Source organism: Urocitellus parryii, chromosome 9, assembly GCF_045843805.1.
Source record: "Urocitellus parryii isolate mUroPar1 chromosome 9, mUroPar1.hap1, whole genome shotgun sequence".
Taxonomy (NCBI): Eukaryota; Metazoa; Chordata; class Mammalia; order Rodentia; family Sciuridae; genus Urocitellus; species Urocitellus parryii.
Window position 1 is genome coordinate 74,391,749 of NC_135539.1, and position 20,153 is coordinate 74,411,901.

Below are 20,153 nucleotides of genomic sequence, written 5' to 3' on the forward strand. Positions count from 1 at the left end.
GGGAGCTACAGCTGTAGCGGCGGGGAGGTAGCCAAGTACCACTGCTGATTGGGTGAGGAGTGGGCAGAGTACAGGAACACCGCCCGTAGGAGTCAGACCTCTGCAGTGGGAGGCTCAGCGCGCCGCAGCCCCGCACTCATCCCTACAGCCGACGTGGGCCGGCCAGGCTGCAGGAGGAAGAGCCGCATGGGCTCGGCCGATGAGAGCAGGCCACGGTCCGGCCTGGGTTCCTCCGAAGCTACCCCTGTCTCGGCACCGTGCAGGGTCGGGGTCAAGCCGCTTTTGTTTTTCCGTCCCACTTCAAACCCTTCCCAAACCCTGACCTTTTTGCTCCGCCTAGACTACTGCGCGCGTCTGGAACGCGCCAACTAGAGTGGCCCACAAGCGTACTCATCGCTGACTGTCCTGTCCCCTTGAGGAGTCACCACCCTAAACTGGGAATCGCGGCTCCTCCCCACATCCAGAACAAGTGTCTTGAGGGTGTTGGGGGCAGCTGCTCTCCTGTTGCCCAATCGGGCCGGGCCTGAACACCGGCACATCGTCGCAGAGGAAGGTCACGTTCAGAAAGCGGAATCTCTTGTCACTTCTCAGTTTCGCCCAGCCTACGATAGCGGGGCCCCAGCTGAGGAGGACTGGTGCTCGGGGTCCCTCCCACTGGTTCGGGGCCAAAGGTGATGACTCGGCCCGGGGATCCGCGGCGACTCTGCAGGCTGGTGCAAGAGGGCCAGCTGCTTGCCCTGCAGGCGGAGCTGCAGGAGGCTAGAGGCTACCGAGGACCTGGCGGGGACACCCTCCTCCACTGTGCAGCCCGTCATGGGCGCCGGGACATCCTAGCCTATTTGGCCGAAGCCTGGGGCATGGACATTGAGGCCGTGAACCGAGACTACAAGAGGCCTCTACACGAGGCTGCCTCAATGGGCCACCGGGACTGCGTGCGCTACCTGCTGGCTCAAGGGGCAGCTGTGGATAGCCTGAAGAAAGCCGACTGGTAGGTGGCCGGGATCCAGAAAACCATTCCGCCTTGTCACTTCCGGCAGAATCAGATTTTCGTGTACTTATTAATTCTGTCCCCTTGACAGTATAGCTTTTCTCGGCTGCTAGTTTTTCATCCTAGAGACCTGCTCTGCAGCAAGGTCGTCCAGCAAGGTTAACCTTCCTGCCCTCGTGGGGTTAACTGAACAGGACAGTAACTTCCCTTTGTGAGACAGTATGAAATATAATCAAACAGTGAATTGTGTGCAGTGCTCCTAGCTCCAGGATGTGAAGTTCTAGCACTTTGTCTAGCTACATTACTACCCCATTTGCTTTGTTTTGACATTATTACAGTCAATACAAATAGTCAAATTTCATCAGTTACACATGTGCTGTGAGTAGATGTTACCAAGTGAGGCCTTGCATAACCACCACTGTCAAGGTACTGTACCATCACATAAATAAATCCCATTTTGTTGAATTAACATTATTTTTAGTGCCTCCTGCATAAGGTGTCTTCAAATCGAAGAACCTATGGTTTACAACTCTATGAAGTGCCTACCTTCAAGTGATTCCTGATCTGATTTAAATAAATAAAAGAGGGTTAGGGGTGTAGCTCTGTGGTAGAGCAGTTTCCTAGCAGGTAATAGGCACTGATTCCATCCGCATCACTGCAAACACACCACTGCTGCAGCAGGAAGAGAGCCATATAGTTAAGTACATCTTCCCCACTGTGGTGAAAAAGTAGACCTAGTTATGTTTTGAGGATCATCTATGGCTTTTATTAGCTCTGTTATAATTGATTCTATCCTGGCTCATAAACAGTTTTGCCTCTCAGGTACCTCCCTGCTGTAGGTTTCCATTAATCACCATCATTTCCCTTTTGTTATTTCTCCCAGGCTTCTCACAGCAGGCAAGTTGCCAGTCAAAACTATTTTCCAGTCCCCTGAATTCTCTAGGTTTCCCATCTGTGCCAAGGATGTGCCTTTCCCAAAGACCTGGTACCTTGCTGCTAATGTCTTAGCTGCCTTCATTTGACAGCTTATCCTGGTTGGCCTTAGGACTCCTCTGATGATGGCTTGCACAAGGAAGAATCTTGAGGTGATCCAGGACCTTGTAGAACATGGAGCCAATCCACTCCTGAAAAACAAAGATGGTTGGAACAGTTTCCATATTGCCAGTAGAGAAGGTGACCCTCTGATCCTCCAGTACCTTCTCACTGTTTGCCCGGATGCATGGAAGACAGAGAGCAAAATTAGAAGAACTCCTCTGCACACTGCAGGTACAATCTACAGCTCTGTGTGCAACCTGCTTCAGCCAGCACTGCCCAACATCTTGTTCAAGTCACCCACAGAGGAATGGACAATTTGAGAAAATAGAGATCAAGGATGTGAACATCCTTGGAGGAGATAGGTCATTGAGTGCATGACTTTGGTGATTTGTGTTTTGTCCCTGGGGAGTGGAATTCTGCTTCCTGATTATCATGTCCTGAACTGCATTCTGCACTCACTCCTTTCCACTATGAGGTTCTACCTTACCTCGGGCACAGAGCATTAGAGTTGGCTATCTGTGGACTGAGAACTCTGTAAGTGTGAGCATCAGATACACTAATCCTCCTCTAAAATAGTTCTTGTCAGGCCTTTTGGTCACAGACATGAAAAAGCTGACTTAAATACTGCTTATCCAGTTGGTTTTTATTTTTCTAGGACAATAACAATCAATTTAGGTGCTCCTTTAAGTCACAATGATAAGAATGGGGGCAGAGGGCTGGGGATATAGCTTAGTTGGTAGAGTGCTTTCCTTGCATGCACAAGGCTCTGGGTTCAATCCCCAGAACCACACACACACAACACACAAGAATGGGGCAGAGAGGAGAGCCAGAAGGGGAAATTTATTTATTTATTTATTTATTTATTTATTTATTTATTTATTTAGCAGTGTTTGGGATCAAACCCAGGGCCTCATGTATGCTAGACAAAGGCTCTACCCCTGAGCTACATCCCCAGTCAAGAAGCATTTTATGTATGCATTAAAAAGCTCTAATTCTCAACTCTCTTCTCCCAGCAATGCATGGCTGTTTAGAAGCAGTAAAGGTGCTTCTTGAGAGGTAAGAGCAAACAGTAAATTGGAGGAAAATATTTTAGTTCTAACAAGGAGTTAATATTGGCCTTACATAAGAAGTTCAAGCAGATAGAAACAAACTAAGCTTGCGAAAAGTGAACACAGGACATAGATAATTCTTAGACTGTAAAACCAAAATAGCTATCAAACAGATGAGGGAAAAATCATCTGTTTCTCTATTCAACTAACATACATATGTTCACTTAGTGCCTAATATAAAGTATGCTCTGTATCAATAGAGGGGCTACAACAGATACAAGGCAGTTACAGTTCTGCCTTCATGGAATCAGAGACTGGCAAGAAGACAGACTGACAAGCTCTGTATGTCTGATTAGCATTGCAAGGAGTTGCAGGATCCCTAAGGGAGCAAATAACAGAAAGGCTCACTTGCCTAGGAGTAGGGATCTCAGGACCCAGCAATACTGAATTTCTCACCTGAAGGAGGAATACAAATTGGCTGCAACTTGGAGGCAAGGGAACATCCAGATGGAGATATCAGCATCTGTGGATACTCTGAGCCAGGAAAAACTGTAGGACTTGTGAGAAACTGATGTGCTGAAGCCTAAACAGTAAAGGGAGCATACTTACTGTGGACCTTGTTAGAAAGTTTAGATTTTGTTCAAAGTACATGAGATAATATGGAAGTGTTTGGAGTCAAGAGATAATAAGATATTAACTATTTTCAAAGATCCTCAATCCTCTGTTTACAAAATGGGGTAAGGGGTGGTAGGAAGGTGCTTTCCAAAGCACTTTTTTTTTTTTTAATATTTATTTTTTAGTTCTCGGCTTACACAACATCTTTGTTGGTATGTGGTGCTGAGGATCGAACCCGGGCCGCACGCATGCTGGACGGGCGCGCTACCGCTTGAGCCACATCCCCAGCCCCCAAAGCACTTTCCATTTGGGAGACTGGTGCAGTGAAATGGGAAAGAAATGATAGTAGCTAGGCTGGGGAGATGATGAGGGATGAAGAAAAACATCTGGAGATGTCTAAGAAGTAGACTGTGTAGGTTTAAGTGAAAAACAAAAGGGATGAAGGAGGGCTTGGGGACTTAGCTTAGTGGTAGAGTACTTGCCTAGCAGGTGCAAAGTCCTGGGTCTAATCCCTAGCACTACAATAAATACATGAATGAAGGAGGAGAGGCTTTAAGGATGATTTTCAGGTGTCCATGGGAAGTCTAGATGACTTTCAATGTGGTGGTACACATGTGACTTTCTTAGACATTGAACACCAGAGAAGTAGGTTGGGGTAAAAGATAATTTGAGGGTATCCAAGCAAAAACTTCAAGCAGGAGTTAGAGAAACAGAAGGGCAGAGATAGAAATGTGGGGCTCCTAGATATAGAAATGATAATTGAGGCCAGAGTGAAAGAGATGACCTGAGGTTAGCATATCATTAGAGAAAAGCACTTAAAATTCACTTGACACTGGCCCTACAGTGCCAGGAGCGGGCGGGGGGAGTTGCCTAATGGGAACATACTTGGTTGTCCGCAGATTATAAGTATTCTTTCTTTTATTTATTTAAGAAATGTTTTCAAGCATCTTCATGTATTAGGTTCTGGATGATAAACTGTCCTTCCTCTAGTGGAACCTGTAGGCTAGTATGGAAGCAAGTATAGATGAATAATCCCACAAATAATTGTCATAGAATTACAAAGTGTAATATTACAAAGGAAAAGTATGGAACACTAGGAGACAATCCAAGTCTTTGTGTAGATTAGGGGGTGGTAAAGAAAGGCCTCTGTCAAAGTTCCATTCACATGAGACTTGAAGGAAGAGTTTGAGTTGACCAAGGGAAGAGTGGAACTATAATGTTTCAAGCAGAAGGCCCAGTGGATGCCGAGGCAGGAAAGGGCTCCACAACGTGATGACCAGGAAACAGAAGGGAGCATAGCAAGCCCAGGGTTGGGGGAAGCTGGAGGCATGAGCAGGTGCCACGTGCTTCTGGCCCTTGGAGGTCATGTGAGGTTTGAGATCTTGCCTTTCATGCAGTGGGCAGCAGTTGAATGGTTTAAGCAGGAGTGACTTTGTCCATTGCATTGTGGAGGGAGGACCACGGTTACTATGGAGAATGGCAGAGAAGGCAGGTGTCAAGGTGCCAAGAACATTGGGAGGCTCTTGCCAACTGACTTAGTCTTAAGGAGTGAAAGCAGAGACAGAGGGAAGGGTACAGAGTTTTAAAAGTAGTTTGACTTCAGAATTAAAAGATGTGGGTAACTGGGTACAAGAGATAAGGAGCCACAAGGATGGCAGTAGTGGAAAGGCAGGAATAAGGACGCAGGCTTCAAAGTAGAGAGGAGACGGTGCCATCGAATAGGCCAGAGAAGGCTAGGACACGAGCATGTTTTCTGGGGAAGATCAACATGTACTCCTGAAGGTACAGGGCTCATTTGAGATACTGAGATGGGGAGAAGAGGGAGAACACACATGCCTGTTGTGTTTGAAGTGATGAATGTTCTTAGCTCTGTCATTTGGGGTTTTGGCTCTAGGTGTCAGTATGAACCAGACTGCAAAGACAGCTGTGGTGTCACCCCTTTTATGGATGCAATTCAGTGTGGACACATCGACATAGCCAGACTGCTCCTCAAAAAGCATGAGGTATAAAAATGGGTTTGTTTTATTCCTGTGGTTCTTCCTACAAATTTTAGATTAAAGGATAAGAATCTGAATCATTATTCAGATTCTAGGTTCAAATCCCAGCTCTGGCAAGTTCCCCTCATGGTACCCCTTGGCCTCTTTAAGCATCAGTATATCATTTTCCCTTCTATAATATGGGAACAAATTCCATTTATTCAGGAGGTTCCTACAGGGATGAAATAATATCATGTACACAGAGCAGTTAGCAAGTTAAGTATTCAATAAATAGTAGGTCTTTGATAGTAATAATAGTAACAAACTGACTCTTACAGTGCTTTTGACACTATAGCATGGAACATAGGCTTTTTTAAAAAAAAGATATACATGAGAGTAGAGTGTATTTTGACACATTTTACCCACACAGAGTATAACGTATTCTAATTAGGACCCCATTCTTGTGGTCATATGTGATGTGGAGTTACACTCATTGTGTATTCATATATGAACAGAGGAAAGTTATGTCCACTTCTATCTTTCCTATTCCCATCCCCACTTCCTTTCCTTCATTCCCCTTTGTCTAATCCAATGAACTTCCATTATTCCCTAATCCCCCTTATTGTGTGTTAGCATCCACATATCCACATATCAGAGAGAACATTTGGCCTTTCGTTTTTTGGGGCTAGCTTACTTCACTTAGCATGATATTCTCCAGTTCCTTCCATTTACTGGCAAATGCCATAATTTCATTCTTCTTTATGGCTGAGTAATATTCCATTATGTATATGTACCACATTTTTCTTAAGGTAGGTTTGCCCTGGGGGCACCTAGGTTGGTTTCATAACTTGGCTATTGTGAATTGAACTGCTATAAACATTGATGTGGCTGCATTTCTATAGTATACAGATTTTAAGTCCTTTGAGTACCAAGGAGTGGGATAACTGGGTCAAATGATGGTTCCATTCCAAGTTTTCTAAGGGAACTCTGAACTGCTTTCCATACTGGTTGCACCAATTTGTAATTCTATCATCAATGTGTAAGTGAACCTTTTCCCCCACATCCTCACCAACATTCATGGTAACATTTATTGTATTCTTGATAAATGCAATTCTGATTGGAATGAGATGGAATCTTGGTGTAGTTTTAATTTATATTTCTCTAATTGCTGGAGATGTTAAACATTTTTTCATATATTTTTTGACCATTCGTATTTCTTCTTCTGTGAGGTACCTGTTCGGTTTCTTTGCCCATTTATTGATTGGATTATTTGGGTTTTGGGTGTTGAGTTTTTTTTTTACTTCTTTATACATCCTGGAGATTAATTCTCTACCTGAGATGCAGGTGGCAAAGATTTTCTCCCACTCTATGGGCTTTCTCTTCACATTCTTGTTTCCTTTGCTGTGAAGAAGAAATTTATTGATTTCTTGATTTTACTTCATGATCTTTAGGAGTCTTATTGAGGAAGTCCATTCCTGAGCCGATATGGTGGAGAATTGAGCCTACTTTTTCTTCTAATAGGTGCAGGTCTCTGGTCTAACACCTAGGTCCTTTGTCCACTTTGAATTGAATTTTGTGCAGGGTGAGAGATAGGGTTCAATTTCATTCTACTACATATGGATTTCCAGTTTTCTCGGCACCCATTTGTTGAACAGGCTATCTTATCTCCAATGTATATTTAATAACTATATTTATGAACACTGGCTCTTAACCTTTTTTTTTTTTTTTTTTGGTTATGGTTAGAGTCCTTTAGACAAAAGCTCTGTATCCTCTGCCCAGAGAAACATAGACAACTAAGTAAATAAGTACTGCCAGATGTTATCAGGTATATGGACCCAGGTTTCTCTGCTGCTTACCTTTGCTCTTCCCTCCTGTCTCTTAGGCTTGCTTTTCAGCTGAGGATAGCCTGGGGTCCCAGGCTCTGCACAGGGCAGCAGTCACTGGGCAAGACGAAGCCATCCGATTCCTGGTGTCTGATCTTGGTGTTGATGTAGATACAAGAGCAACAACAACCCATCTCACAGCACTTCTTTTTGCAGCTAAGGTAGGTTTGTTCTCGTGATATTGTCTCTGCCTGTGTAGGCTTGCTTTATTCCATTTATTCCATTGGTCCTGCTTTGTTTGGCTCCATCTCTATGAAAGAAATTGCCCATGTTCCTGATTCCCAAATCCTTTCTCTCTTTAAATATAAACCTGACTTTATGCCTCCCTTCCAACTTTTTTGTTTTCAGGAATAATGTTAATGTGATAAAGACTCATTGTATGCAGTTTATAACTCTCTAGTCTTACCCTGGAATTCAGAAGTTAAGATCTTTAACTGAAGCAAAGTAATTGTATTTACTGCTCTCTCCAATGTAAAAGCACTGAAGATAAGCAAAATTTCTTCACTAGAAAGGGAGCTGTTCTAACTGCTCTTGAGTCCTGTGTGTTACCTACACAATTCAGTGGCTGCCTGCCTTGGCTTGTTTTTCTAAAAGTAGGATTTTTTTTCCCCCTGATCAACTACACTCTCCTGCGTGGTCACCACCAAAGGAAGAAAGCTAGTTTCCTCCATAGAAAGATAAAAGCTGAATCCTTGATTTTGGTCTCTCCACATACTAACAGACTCATCAGCTAGACAAAGAATGTATAAATTATAAATGGATGGGCATGGTAGTACACGCCTATAATCCCAGAGACTCTGGAGGATGAGGCAAGAGGATCACAAGTTTGAGGCCAGCCTGAGTGACTCAGGGAGATCTTGAAGCAAAGTAAAAAGGGCTGGAAATGTAACTTAGTAGTAAAGTACCCCTAGGTTCAATCCCCAATACCAAAAAAAAAAAAAAAATTATAAATGATAACACTAGCCATAATAGAATTCTCTTTTCTAAGAGGTTACAATCTTTTGTAATTTATCTCTACCCTAAAGATTATAGCAAAGCATATGGTTCCTTGGGAAATTTTGAAATTGTGGATTCTATGTAAACCATAAGATTTATAATTCTTACATTTTCAGAAACCCAACTCTATTAGGTTAATAATTTGGCCTACAAACTTGATCATCTATATCCTAATAATTAAATATTGCCAAGATTTTTTTTATTATTTGAGAGTGATATACTGAGTCTTTCCTTAAGTATGAAAATTTGGTTTTAGGAGTTGACTATTAAAAAGAGCCAAATATGCACCAGAGTTTGTGTGTAAAGGTTTTCTTTTGTTCTCATCACAGTGGTAATGAATTTATTTCAACACCCAGGAAGGACATACAAGCACGATTCAGACTCTCTTGTCCTTGGGTGCTGATATCAACTCTAAAGATGAAAGAAATCGATCAGGTATTAAATGTAAACAGTCCACCTACTTTTATATTAAAAGCATTAGTTTGGGGTTTGGGGGTGGTGTGACTATGTATAGCTCAGTGGTAAAGCACTTGCCTAACAGACACAGGCCCTGGGTTTGATCCTCATAACCACATAGGTAATACAAAAAAAAAGACCACACATACACATACACACACACACACACACACACACACACACTGGTTTTAATATTTTTCTTCCAGTAACTTTTCCTCAAAATAAATTTTCTTTTGCTTGCAAAATTATAAACCTATTGCTATTATCATGACAATGATGATGACCACTGCTCATTACCACTGCCCTTTTTACTGTTACTTTAAACCACAGCAATATGTGCCATCAAAGCACTTTGTATCTAATTCATGAGGACACCTGCTGTTGAGGTGGACAAGAGCAAGGTCTCAGAAATATATTCTTAAAGCCAATTCTCTTTTTTCTTTTTGGTGCTGGGAATTGGTGCCTCTGTGTGCTAGGTATTTGCTGAGGTGCATGGCAGGTACCATAAGCTACATCCCCAATCCCACTCAGAGCTTTAAGTTTAAGCTTGGACTTTAGAATTAAACCCTCTAAGTAGTATTCAATGAGCCAAAGGCCATCCTGTAACGGTTTACTGAGATCTTTATGCTTCAGAGACTTGCAGATGATAGATTCTGGCTCCAGGGGTGGAAAGGCAGCTATGCAGGCTAGCTCCTGAAGATTAGGCACAGAAGCAATGAAGCTCTTAGACTCTCAGCACACCTGAAGGGAATATTGGCCAACATGTTTTCTTTTTGTCATGTGGTACTTATTCATGGTGATTTTTACTTAGAAAAAGAATTCAATAAAACATTGAGAAAAATTTCCATGCCATTGAGACTGCCTTTGAATGGCACACAGGAGTGAAGATGAGGAGGATCAGTCTCCTATTTCTCATTAATTTATTCCATTGCTTTAGAAAAGGTTCTTTAAGTCCTCTCTAACTGGTTTTGTTATCTTTAAATAAATCTTTTGGCAGGGTGCAGTGGCACATGCCTGTAATCCTAGCACCTTGGGAGGCTGAGGCAGGAGGATCAGGAGTTAAAAGCTAGCCTCATCAATTTCGAGGTTCAAAGCAACTCAGTGAGACCCTGTCTCTAAATAAAATACAAAAAAGGGCTGGGATGTGGCACAGTGGTTGAGTGCCTCTGAATTCAACCCATGGTATTCCCCACCTCCAAAAAAAAATCTTTTAACCCAATCAGGTTAAAAAAAAATACTGCAAGTCATGGGTATGGATGAAAAGTATAAAATACGAATTGTTGAATGAACCAAAATTTTTGTTGGGTACAGTTGACTTATGAGGTCAGCATTGCTGTAGGGGGTCAAGTTCTAAATCCATGTCATTTTGTCTCCCCTCAGCCCTGCATCTGGCCTGTGCAGGTCAGCACTTGGTTTGTGCGGAGTTTCTCTTGCAGTCGGGACTGAAGGATTCTGCTGACATAACAGGAACCCTGGCCCAGCAGCTCACGAAGACCGCAGGTGTCCTTCAGGGCTTTGACCACAGTGAGGTGGCATAAGGATGTTTCTTAAAGGAGACAATAAAGTATATGATAATTGATATCCTGCTTCTTAAGTCATTAACAGACTCATTGAAAGTGTTCAGTAGCTGATGTTTTCTTCTCTTCCTGCCTTCCCTCGGCATGTTCCTCTCTTGCTGAGGACTTCCTGGATGGCTAGGAGTCTGCGTTCCGGACTCCATGACTGACATGTTGTGCAATCCCCAGCACAGTTACAAACTTTTCATAGTCCACATTTCTTTTTTTTTTTTTTTTTTTAAGAGAGAGTGAGAGAGGAGAGAGAGAGAGAGAGAATTTTTAATATTTATTTTTTAGTTCTCAGCGGACACAACATCTTTGTTGGTATGTGGTGCTGAGAATCGAACCTGGGCCACACGCATGCCAGGCACATTCCCAGCCCCACATTTCTTGTTTTTCTATCCTTAAAGTAGAAGTTGCTAATGTCTATTAAGTCAGTCTCTGAAATGCTTAGAGAAGCATATAACATGCATGAATGTAACATATACACTGTTATGAAGTGTATTATGATAAATACTATATGGTAAAGCAATGATAACATCAATTGCTATTAGCTTGAGCCATAAAACATAATTGGCCTATTCAACTTCTTCCTTCATAAACTTTTACTTGGCCATTACAATGATCCGACTTTGGCTTCTTAGGAAATGCTTATTATGTGTTTAAACAGACACAAAGAATTAATGAAAACTTTTCTAAATACCGCTAGTTAGAATATAAAGTTTTAATCTGTATAACATTTTTTGTAACTTTATAACTTTCTATTTGTTTAAATAGACAAATTCTTGTTCCCCTTCAAGTAATAAATACACCTAGAAAATACAATTAAGGGCTGGGGATGTGGCTCAAGTGGTAGCACGCTCGCCTGGCATGCGTGCAGGCCGGGGTTCAATCCTCAGCACCACATACAAACAAAAGATGTTGTGTCTGCCGAAAACTAAAAAAAAAAAAAAATGAATATTAAAAAATTCTCTCTCTCTCTCTCTCTCTAAATATATACATATATATATATATATATATATATATATATATATGTATATAATTAAGATGTTTCCAAAAATTTCCATTAACCTGAGTTGAAGAATGAGGTTTTATTCTTAAAACATATAGGTTTTTGTGTCTCCTTTCATAAGCCCAGGGAAGTCTCTGATTGTTGATGAGTGATATACTTGTATCACTTTAAAAAATATTGTAGCTGATTAGCATGAATTCTCAGGCATTCAGATTATTTTTCTTTTTGTTTTCTTTTGTTTTCCCCTTTCCTTTTTCTTTTTTGGTCATTTTCTCTGAATTGCAAAGAATAATTATCAATCCAAAATAGACTTTTAAAAAATGGTGTGCATCAATTATGAGGAAGATTTAATCATCTTATTTAGTACAATTCATTTATTATACACCCACCTTATTCTCAGCATTGTGCTTGTCTTGGTAAATAGCAAGAACTTCCAGTTCCTCTTAACTATTCCCAGATAGTATTGGTGAATTCCTATCCCTGACTGTCAAATAAATGTTCTAATAGAAACACAGTCCTCTAAATCACACACTTTGCAGATGTGCTGATTTGAGATCCCAGTGCCAATTTTCCTGTTGCTTCAGAGATATCTTTGTGTCAGTGCCCTTTAATATCTTTGGTCTGAAGATGATCCTAAGTGTGGCTATTCCATATGTGACATAGGGTCCACAACCCAGCCAGTGCTGGCCTGTCTTCCCTTCCCTCTAGTGCCCACACAGAACAGCATCTTATTTGCAGCTCTCACATGCACAGTCACCTACCATTTGTCCCTTTGCTTCTGCCAGTACAAACTGGCCAGTACTAGGGATTGAACTCAGGGGCACTTGACCACTGAATCACATTCCGAACCCTATTTTTTATTTTATTTAGAGACAGGGTCTCACTGAATTGCTTAGCACCTCACTTTTGCTGAGGCTGGCTTTGAACTCATGATCCTCCTGCCTCAGCCTCCCAAGCCACTGGCTTACAGACGGGCACCACCACACCTGGCTCTGGCCAGTGATTTTAACACATCATTTTTTTTTTTTTTAAAGAGAGAGTGAGAGAGAGAGAGACAATTTTAACATTTATTTATTTTTTCTTATTTCTCGGCAGACACAACATCTTCGTTTGTATGTGGTGCTGAGGATCGAACCCGGGCCGCACGCACGCTAGGCGAGCGCGCTACCGCTTGAGCCACACGCACGCTAGGCGAGCGCGCTACCGCTTGAGCCACATCCCCAGCCCTTAACACATCATGTTACACTTTTGTTTCCCCAGTAGTTCTAGTTTCTTTATACCTTTTTGATATAAACTTTACTACCACTAGTGTAACAACTCAACAGCTGGAGATGACATTAATTGTAATAACAATGTTTATTATAGCAAAGAGAGCAGTAATAATAGATGATAACAATGTATTTCTGTAATAATAATATATTAAGGATGCTAATTGCAATAATAATGATAATTAATAGTATTCCCTCACTCCCTAATTATAGTTTCTATATTCATTTCCTTTAAGTCTTTACCTAAAAGTTAACTTAAGGCTTCTTATCTCAAATTTCATTCCTGTCTTCAACACTTAATATCGTCTTCCCCTAGTTTTCTCCTTAGCATCCACACCTAGCAAATATACCATGTAATTTCAGTTATTTATTTTGTTTATTGTCTACCATTGGTATATAAGCACCTTGGATGGGAATTTTTGTTGTCTTTGTTAACTATATAACTATGGGGCCTATAAAAATAAAATATTAAGTTAAAATGTTAGTATATTTTAATATATGGTTAATGAAGGATGATAGTAACAATCTGTGTTATTGAGAGCTTACTATGTGTTAGATTCTGTGCTAAGCATCCTACCCAAATTGTCTCCCTTTGTTCTCTGGTTCTTGTGCCTGCATACAGCATCTTCTAGTTATCAGTGCATCTGAAACATCTGTCTCATACACTCCTTTGAAGAAGAGTCTACCCTTGATACCCTGGACTCTCAGATTCCACACAGCCCCTTGCAGTCTGGCTTCCTTACTTCCACTCTGTGCAAATTATTCCTGGTGAGGACACCAGGGACGTTCTACCTGCCAAAGCAAGTAATGAATTTTCAGCCCTTATGTTATGATCCTTTCCAGTAATCAAGTGGAGTTCCAATCATCAGTGCTTTCTGTCTTCTAGATTCTTGCCACTTGTGACAACTCACTCCGGGATTTTTCTTTCTGGTTCTTCTTTCTCTGTCTCCTTCGTGAGCTCCTCTGTTAGAGCCTGTCCCATAATTGCTGATATGCTCCAGCGTCTCTTCCCAGCTTCTCTTCCCTGTTCTATTTGCTCCTGAAGCAGTCTCATCCACTCTTCTGGTTTCAGCTGTGTCCTGTTATCAGCAACATCCCAATCTCTCTCCAGCCCTTCTTTTCTACTTCCTGCTGTACAGTTTTACACGGGGTTGCTAAGGCACCCTCACACTTAATTTCTCAACATCTAATTTTGCCTATAACCCGCTTAAATTCACACTGTGTTCACTGCCTCCACTGAGGGAACCACAGTTCACTAGGCCATCCTGGTTGGAAACCTGGGGTCCCTCCATGAAAAGTCCCAGTTAGTTCTATTTGTTGGATAGCTCACCAATCTGTCGAACCCACTCTATACCTGCTATGACTCCCTGCTCAGGCTGTCATATTCTCACCCCAGATCACTATTGCAGCAGCCTGTTAATTACTCCTCCTGCTTCTAGTCCTGTCCTTCTCAAATCTGCCCTCCACATAGCTTCCAGAGAGCTCTTGCCAATTCAGCCAAGGGCCAGTGATTGCCTTTGGCGGTTCTTTGTGCCTCTCATCCTGAATAACTTACTGTACTTTCATCAGGGCTCTGGGCCACTCAGCTAAGACCCACTTCCATGAGGGCTGTCAACTCGTTCTCAAAGCACACCTTCCCCATGGTGAGTATGTGTAATGAAGCTCAATCAGGGCCAAAATTTCAACAATAGTAAGGATTTCAATCACTTGGAAATAGCTAGGACCTAACATATACTTCCTTCAAAAAATTATATGAGAAAATACTTACAAGACAAGATAGAAAAGGAATTACAAAGTGGGCAAGAAATGACAAAACTCAGGCTAAAGAAACATGAGAACTGCTGAGCATGGTGGTGCAGGCCTGTAACCCCAGCGGCTTAGGAGGCTGAGGCAAGAGGATCAAAGTTCATAGCCAGCCTCAGCAACTTAGTAAGGCGCTAAGCAACTCAACAAGACCCTGTCTCTAAGTAAAATAAAGGGCTGGGAATGTGGCTTAATGGGTTAAGCACCCCTGAGTCCCAGTACCAAAGAGAAAAAAAAAAAAAAAAAACAAGAAACTTGAGAATTAAGCGAAGGAACCCAGGAGATGAGAAAGGGTGGAGCAGGCACTAAATGCTGTTCAACCCAGGCCTTGCTGGAATTCACCAGCAGATCGAAGTCCAGAAAAATGCCCTTTGTATTCTCCCAGACTTTTCTTTAAAAGGCTACTGTAAAATATAGGAAATAATAAAGGAAAAAAAAATTACCCCATAGTTCCACCAGCTAGTTGTAACCACTCTTATTTCCTCCCAGTCTGTCTAAAAGCATTTGGTTAAGATGATACTGTATATGTAGTGTTCCATCCTAACTTTATATTATAACCGAATCACTTATGCTCTTAAAAACTTTGTAAACTTTGTTTTTATCAATATGTAAAGCTCCATCATATCATCTACGTCGATTTTTTTTTAAACAAGACTTTATTTTACTTATTTATGTGGTGTTGAGGATCGAACCCAGGGCCTTGCACGTGCGAGGCGAGCACTCTACCACTGAACTATAACCCCAACCCAACGTCGATTTTTTTGTGTAGATATTTTGGTTGTTTTGAGGTTCTTTTAAAGATAGGACATAGACAAGATAGTCAGAAAGGTGTTGTCAGATTCGACTGAAAGCAGGAATCAAGGGAGGGGGAAACGGCTGTCAGATTGCTTGCCAAGCACAGTAGATGCATGCAGGGGCTTGAGCAAGCCTGTAATCGTTTGGATGTGTTGAATGGTGATGAAAGAAATAAGGTAGTTGAAGGACAGAAGATTTTTTTTCAGAGGGGCTGAGAGTGCAGTATGTTTGTAGTCAGAGGGGAGGACCAACGGTGAGAAGGAAACAAGTAGAGAGTTGGGCCCTCTGAGCTATCGAGGTCCCTTGGCAGGTCAGGGAAATGGGATCAGGAGACCTTGGGATGGCTCATCTGCAGAAGTGGAAGTAATATCTCTTGTGTAGAGGGATTAGTAAGAAAAGAAAGGCCTGGTGAAGATAATGAGAAAGAAAGGCAAATCACTGAATGTCAGGACTGGGGAAAGGGGATGAAATATGTATATTACATTTCCTATAATAATGAATTAATAATGGGAACTTTTATTTAATAGTCTTACACTTTTTAAAATTGCTTTCAATAACCAGCAACATGCAGAAGGGATCAAGATTCAATTAGAATGGGTGATATAGTTTATATTGAGAAGAAAATGAGGTAGGAACAAGGCCTAGCCTCTAACATTAGCTGGGAAAGGAAAGATTGGCTTGACACACATGGCTAGACCCATCATTCAGTATTTACAAAATCCTAACCCCTTTAACCATCCCTTAGACAGGTCATAATGAGGTCAGGCCTATGCATTCCTGAGAAAGGAATTATGGAATGATGGCATTTATCAGCCACCTAACTTCTGCTTCTGTGCAATTTCCAGCCTGAACACATCAAGCTAGGCATCTCTGCTGGCATTTCAGCCTGCACAATGACTTCTGTAAACTAGATCTCTTCTCCTTCCTCCAGGCTTCCCTTCTAAGGGGCTCAGAACACCTTGGGCGGGGTGCGGGGGTGAAGTATTTGAATCAACATTTTAAAAAATAGCAAAGATAACTCACTTTTACACAGGGTTTTACTGTTTCAGAGATTTTTCACAGGGTGGGAAAGAAGCAGCATAGCTTAGTTATCAGTATGCGCTCTGGATTCAAATTCCAACCAACAGCTAATCATATGGTCTTGGAGGATTTACACCACTATCCAAGCCCCAGCTTCCTCACCTCTAAATGAGAGTGCCTAAATGGGATCATCCATGTTCACTTGTCATCGAACACTGAACACCCACTGTGTGCTGGGCATGGAGGCTTCAGCACCAGACAGCCTAGATGAGATCTCGACTCATTGTGGTCAGGGAAAAGCCAACCCCTGTCCCAGAGTGACAGAGTGGCAACCCAGTCAGGAATGCAGATGTCCAGCACAGGCTTCAGCTGTGTGAATCCAGCTTTGCTGGCACAGGACTGAGGTGCATCAAACCAGAGCCAGAGGCAAGCCAGGGCATGCCAACCTATCCCACTCCGGTAGTCCTTCTGGGGTCAGAACCCTGGAGCATTCGTGATCCTACAAGCTCAATCTCCCACTTCCCATGGAGCAGCAGGAAAATGGAAGTAGGGCAGACCTGAATGAATGTTCAGGCTCAAGGGTTAACCAATAACATTGCCAAACCCTGAATAGCATTAAATTTGGACCAATGGTGTTGACCCATGTGCCAAACCCCTAGATTAGCATACTCAGGCAGAAACTGCTATAGGGGTCTCCTCTTGCCTGTGTGAAATTTCTGTTTCTATTCTTCACACTTGAATGAATCCTAACTCCTTTCCCTTTCACTGTTGCCTTCCATTGTCTCATGAATTTCATTCTTTAGATTTGCAAGACAAAAACCTGGAAAGAAGTTGGCAGTGAGCTGCTGAATTCTATTGGAGCTGCAGTAGAGATCTGCAATGGAGAAGAATCAGGCTTTCTGGGCTGCAAAGGCCTGCAGCTTACACAGACTCCACCAGTCAGCAGAAGCAGAGAATCAAGTTTCATCTCAAACTCCAGCCTGTAGACCTCAGATTGGTGGTTATATACCAGGCAGCCTGTAGACCTCAGATTGGTGGTTATATACCAGGCAGTGATTAGTGTTAAGAGAATAAAGTAGAGAAGGAGCAGGAAGAGCCAGGGGTTGGTTCTCTGAGCAGAAAACATTGTTAGCTGTGAGAAAATATTCCACACAGAGTCAACAGTGGCTGTGTGTTGGAGAAAAGGGAAGGAAGCCAGCATGGCAGAAATGAGTAAGCAGGGAGCAAGTGGCTGGGGCTGAGGTCAGGGCTGGACTGCATAGGTCCTTCTGGACTGTTTTCCTCTGGGAAGAGGGAGGAAGCCATTTTAGGGTTTTTAGTAAAGGAATGATTAGATCTGACCTGGGTGGTTTTTTGTTTGTTTATTCATTTATTTATGTATTTTAATAGCAAGATCATTCTGGATGTTGAGCAGAAGCAAAGAGCCTGGTTAGGAAGCCATTGCAATAAACCACCAAGAGACAGAAAAGTATCTTGGTCCAGGATGACAGGATAGAAAGATCAGAAGCTTTATGATGTGTTTTGAAAGTAGAACCAATAGGATTTGCTAATGAGTGGATGGGATGAGAGAAAGGGTCAAGTATTGGACCTGAGCAAATGGGAGGGTGGAACTGCTGCTTGCTGAGTCAGGAAAACCTGGAGTGGAGGAAGGTCTGCAATGTGGGTCTGAATGTTCGCAGAGTGTGGACTGCCCTTTAGGGGTCCAAGTGAAGTAGTCCAGGAGACAGCTGGCAAGAAGAGGTAGAGCTCAGGGGAGAGGTCAGGGTGGTCAGCTTCAGGAGTCATGCAGACATGGCATTGAATGGATGAGATCATCAAAGGCATAAGCAAAGAGCAGCTAATTAGAACTGAACCCAGGACACTGCAGAATATGGGCCCCTGAAGTTGAAGAAGACCAGAAAAGAGACAAAAAGAAGTAGCAGGAAGGAGGAAGAGATTAAGAGAAGCCAATGCCAGGCCACATGGTAAATGTAGGAGGAATGTCCAGCTGGGGCAGTGCTGTGAGTCAGGGAAAGGGAGGTCCAGCTGATTGACTTCACAGCATGGGCTCTGGGAGCCTTCCAATGTGGTCTCCGTGAAGTGGCAAAAAATCTGATCAGAAAAGGTTCAAGAGTGAACAAGAAGACTGGAACTGGAGCTGAAAAATGAAGCAATAGAAAGAACTATGGATCATGGTGTGGGGTCGCCTTACAGTTTATTGTTTGAATGCTGAGAGTAGGAATCAGTGGGGAGGGGCAATGAGGAAGAAAGGGACCATTGTGTGGGTGAGGTTCTTGAGCAGGAAGGAGGGAACAGGATCTAGTGCTTCTTAAGCTGCGTGTGTCCATCTGAAAGACAGTCTTGTCAAATGCAGATTCTGATTTGAGGGCCTTGAGTGTCCAGATTTCCAGCAAATTCCCATGCTACTACTGCTGTTGCTCCAAAGACCACACCTTGAGTAGTTCTGAGTGCACGGAGGGAAAAGTTTGTTAGCATTGACAGTTCCCACCCTAAGTTGCAAGAGGAAAAGCAGAATGGAAAAGCAAGGAGGAAGGGCTACGAGATGATGTGCTAGGAGAAATAGAGGTCTCTTCTGATTGCTTCCATTTTCTCTGATCAGCTGAGAGTGTAGAGGTTTGAGGAGATAGAAAGAAGTGTGAAAAATCAGGAGAGCAGAAATCTGAACAGAGGTTCTCAAACTTAATGGGAGGCTTGTTGAGCACCCGTGGCCAGGCAGCCCTGGAGGCTGAGTCAGCAGGTCTGAGGTGTATGGGGTGGAGTCTGGGAATTTGAATTTCTTTCTTCTTTCTTCTTCCTCTTCATTCTCTTCCTCTTCCTTCTCCTTCTTCAACTTTACTGAAGCATAATTAATATACAAAAATCTGCTCATACTCAATGTATATTGATGAGTTTAGACATGTACATACCCCCATGAAACCAGTCAATGGTAATAAGCCTCCAAGTGTTTCTCCATGCCCCTTTGTTTTTGTTTTGTTTTGTTTTGTTTTGGGGTGTGTGTGTGTGTGTGTGTGTTATGGACATTTAACATCAGACCTATCCTTTTTCATGTTGTTAGGTGCATTATTAGTATTATTAACTTATTCATCTTCTTTTTTTAAATATTTATTTATTAGTTATTGGCGGACACAACATCTTTGTTTGTATGTGGTGCTGGAGGATCGAACCCGGGCCGCACGCATGCCAGGCGAGCGCGCTACTGCTTGAGCCACATCCCCAGCCCCCCTTATTCATCTTCTATAACTAAAACTGTCCCCATCAAATGGCACCCTGCTCCCCCCTAGGAATTTGTATTTCCCTCAAGTACCTTCAAGTTCTGGATGCTGGTGTGGGTGCTGGCAACCCACATTTTGAGAACTACCAGGAACGGGAAATGCAGCTGGCTCTCGAGGCAGCCCAGCAGTCAGCTGAAGTCCATTGTCCTGTATTCTCCACCAGGGTCAGCTGCTCAGGTGCAAAGGAGGTGGGAAGTTAGATTTCTTCAAGATGGGGGACAAACAATCCTTTGTTTGGCACCATGTCTAGGATATATTATATGCTCAAAAAATTTCATTGTTATTATCTAGCCACCAGCTCTTCCTTACAACCCCACCTCCCAACCCACACACAGCAATTCTCCTATCTAACTGTACAGCATGGTGGTTGAAAGCCCAGGCTCTGGGCCCGGCAGGCCAGAGTCCAGCTGTATGTCCTTGGGCTGATTT

The 20,153-nt window shown here is 42.6% G+C and overlaps 1 protein-coding gene across 3 annotated transcripts; it reads left to right on the forward strand.

Annotated features, from left to right (window-relative positions):
- Positions 1 to 204: 204 nt before the first annotated feature.
- On the forward strand, positions 205 to 10,579 carry Ankrd16 (ankyrin repeat domain 16). 3 transcript variants are annotated; one of them, XM_026391789.2, is made up of 7 exons: positions 214 to 988; positions 2,034 to 2,254; positions 3,037 to 3,079; positions 5,582 to 5,690; positions 7,546 to 7,707; positions 8,899 to 8,977; positions 10,379 to 10,579. In XM_026391789.2, the coding sequence occupies exons 1-7, from the start codon at positions 675 to 677 to the stop codon at positions 10,534 to 10,536; spliced, it is 1,086 nt and encodes a 361-aa protein (XP_026247574.2). In that variant the 5' UTR covers positions 214 to 674; the 3' UTR covers positions 10,537 to 10,579. The 3 variants fall into 3 exon arrangements, with proteins under 3 accessions (XP_026247575.2, XP_026247574.2, XP_026247576.1); XM_026391791.2 differs by having other exon boundaries at positions 899 to 988; positions 2,014 to 2,254; XM_026391790.2 differs by lacking the exon at positions 8,899 to 8,977 and having other exon boundaries at positions 205 to 988.
- The last annotated feature ends 9,574 nt before the right edge of the window (positions 10,580 to 20,153 follow it).

Excerpts from the sequence above, each read along its gene's own strand:
- Ankrd16 (XM_026391789.2), top strand. The coding sequence starts at position 675 with ATGACTCGGCCCGGGGATCCGCGGCGACTCTGCAGGCTGGTGCAAGAG. Across the intron at positions 2,255-3,036 it reads AACTCCTCTGCACACTGCAG|CAATGCATGGCTGTTTAGAA; the intron begins GTACAATCTACA and ends CTCTTCTCCCAG. Across the intron at positions 5,691-7,545 it reads TGCTCCTCAAAAAGCATGAG|GCTTGCTTTTCAGCTGAGGA; the intron begins GTATAAAAATGG and ends CCTGTCTCTTAG.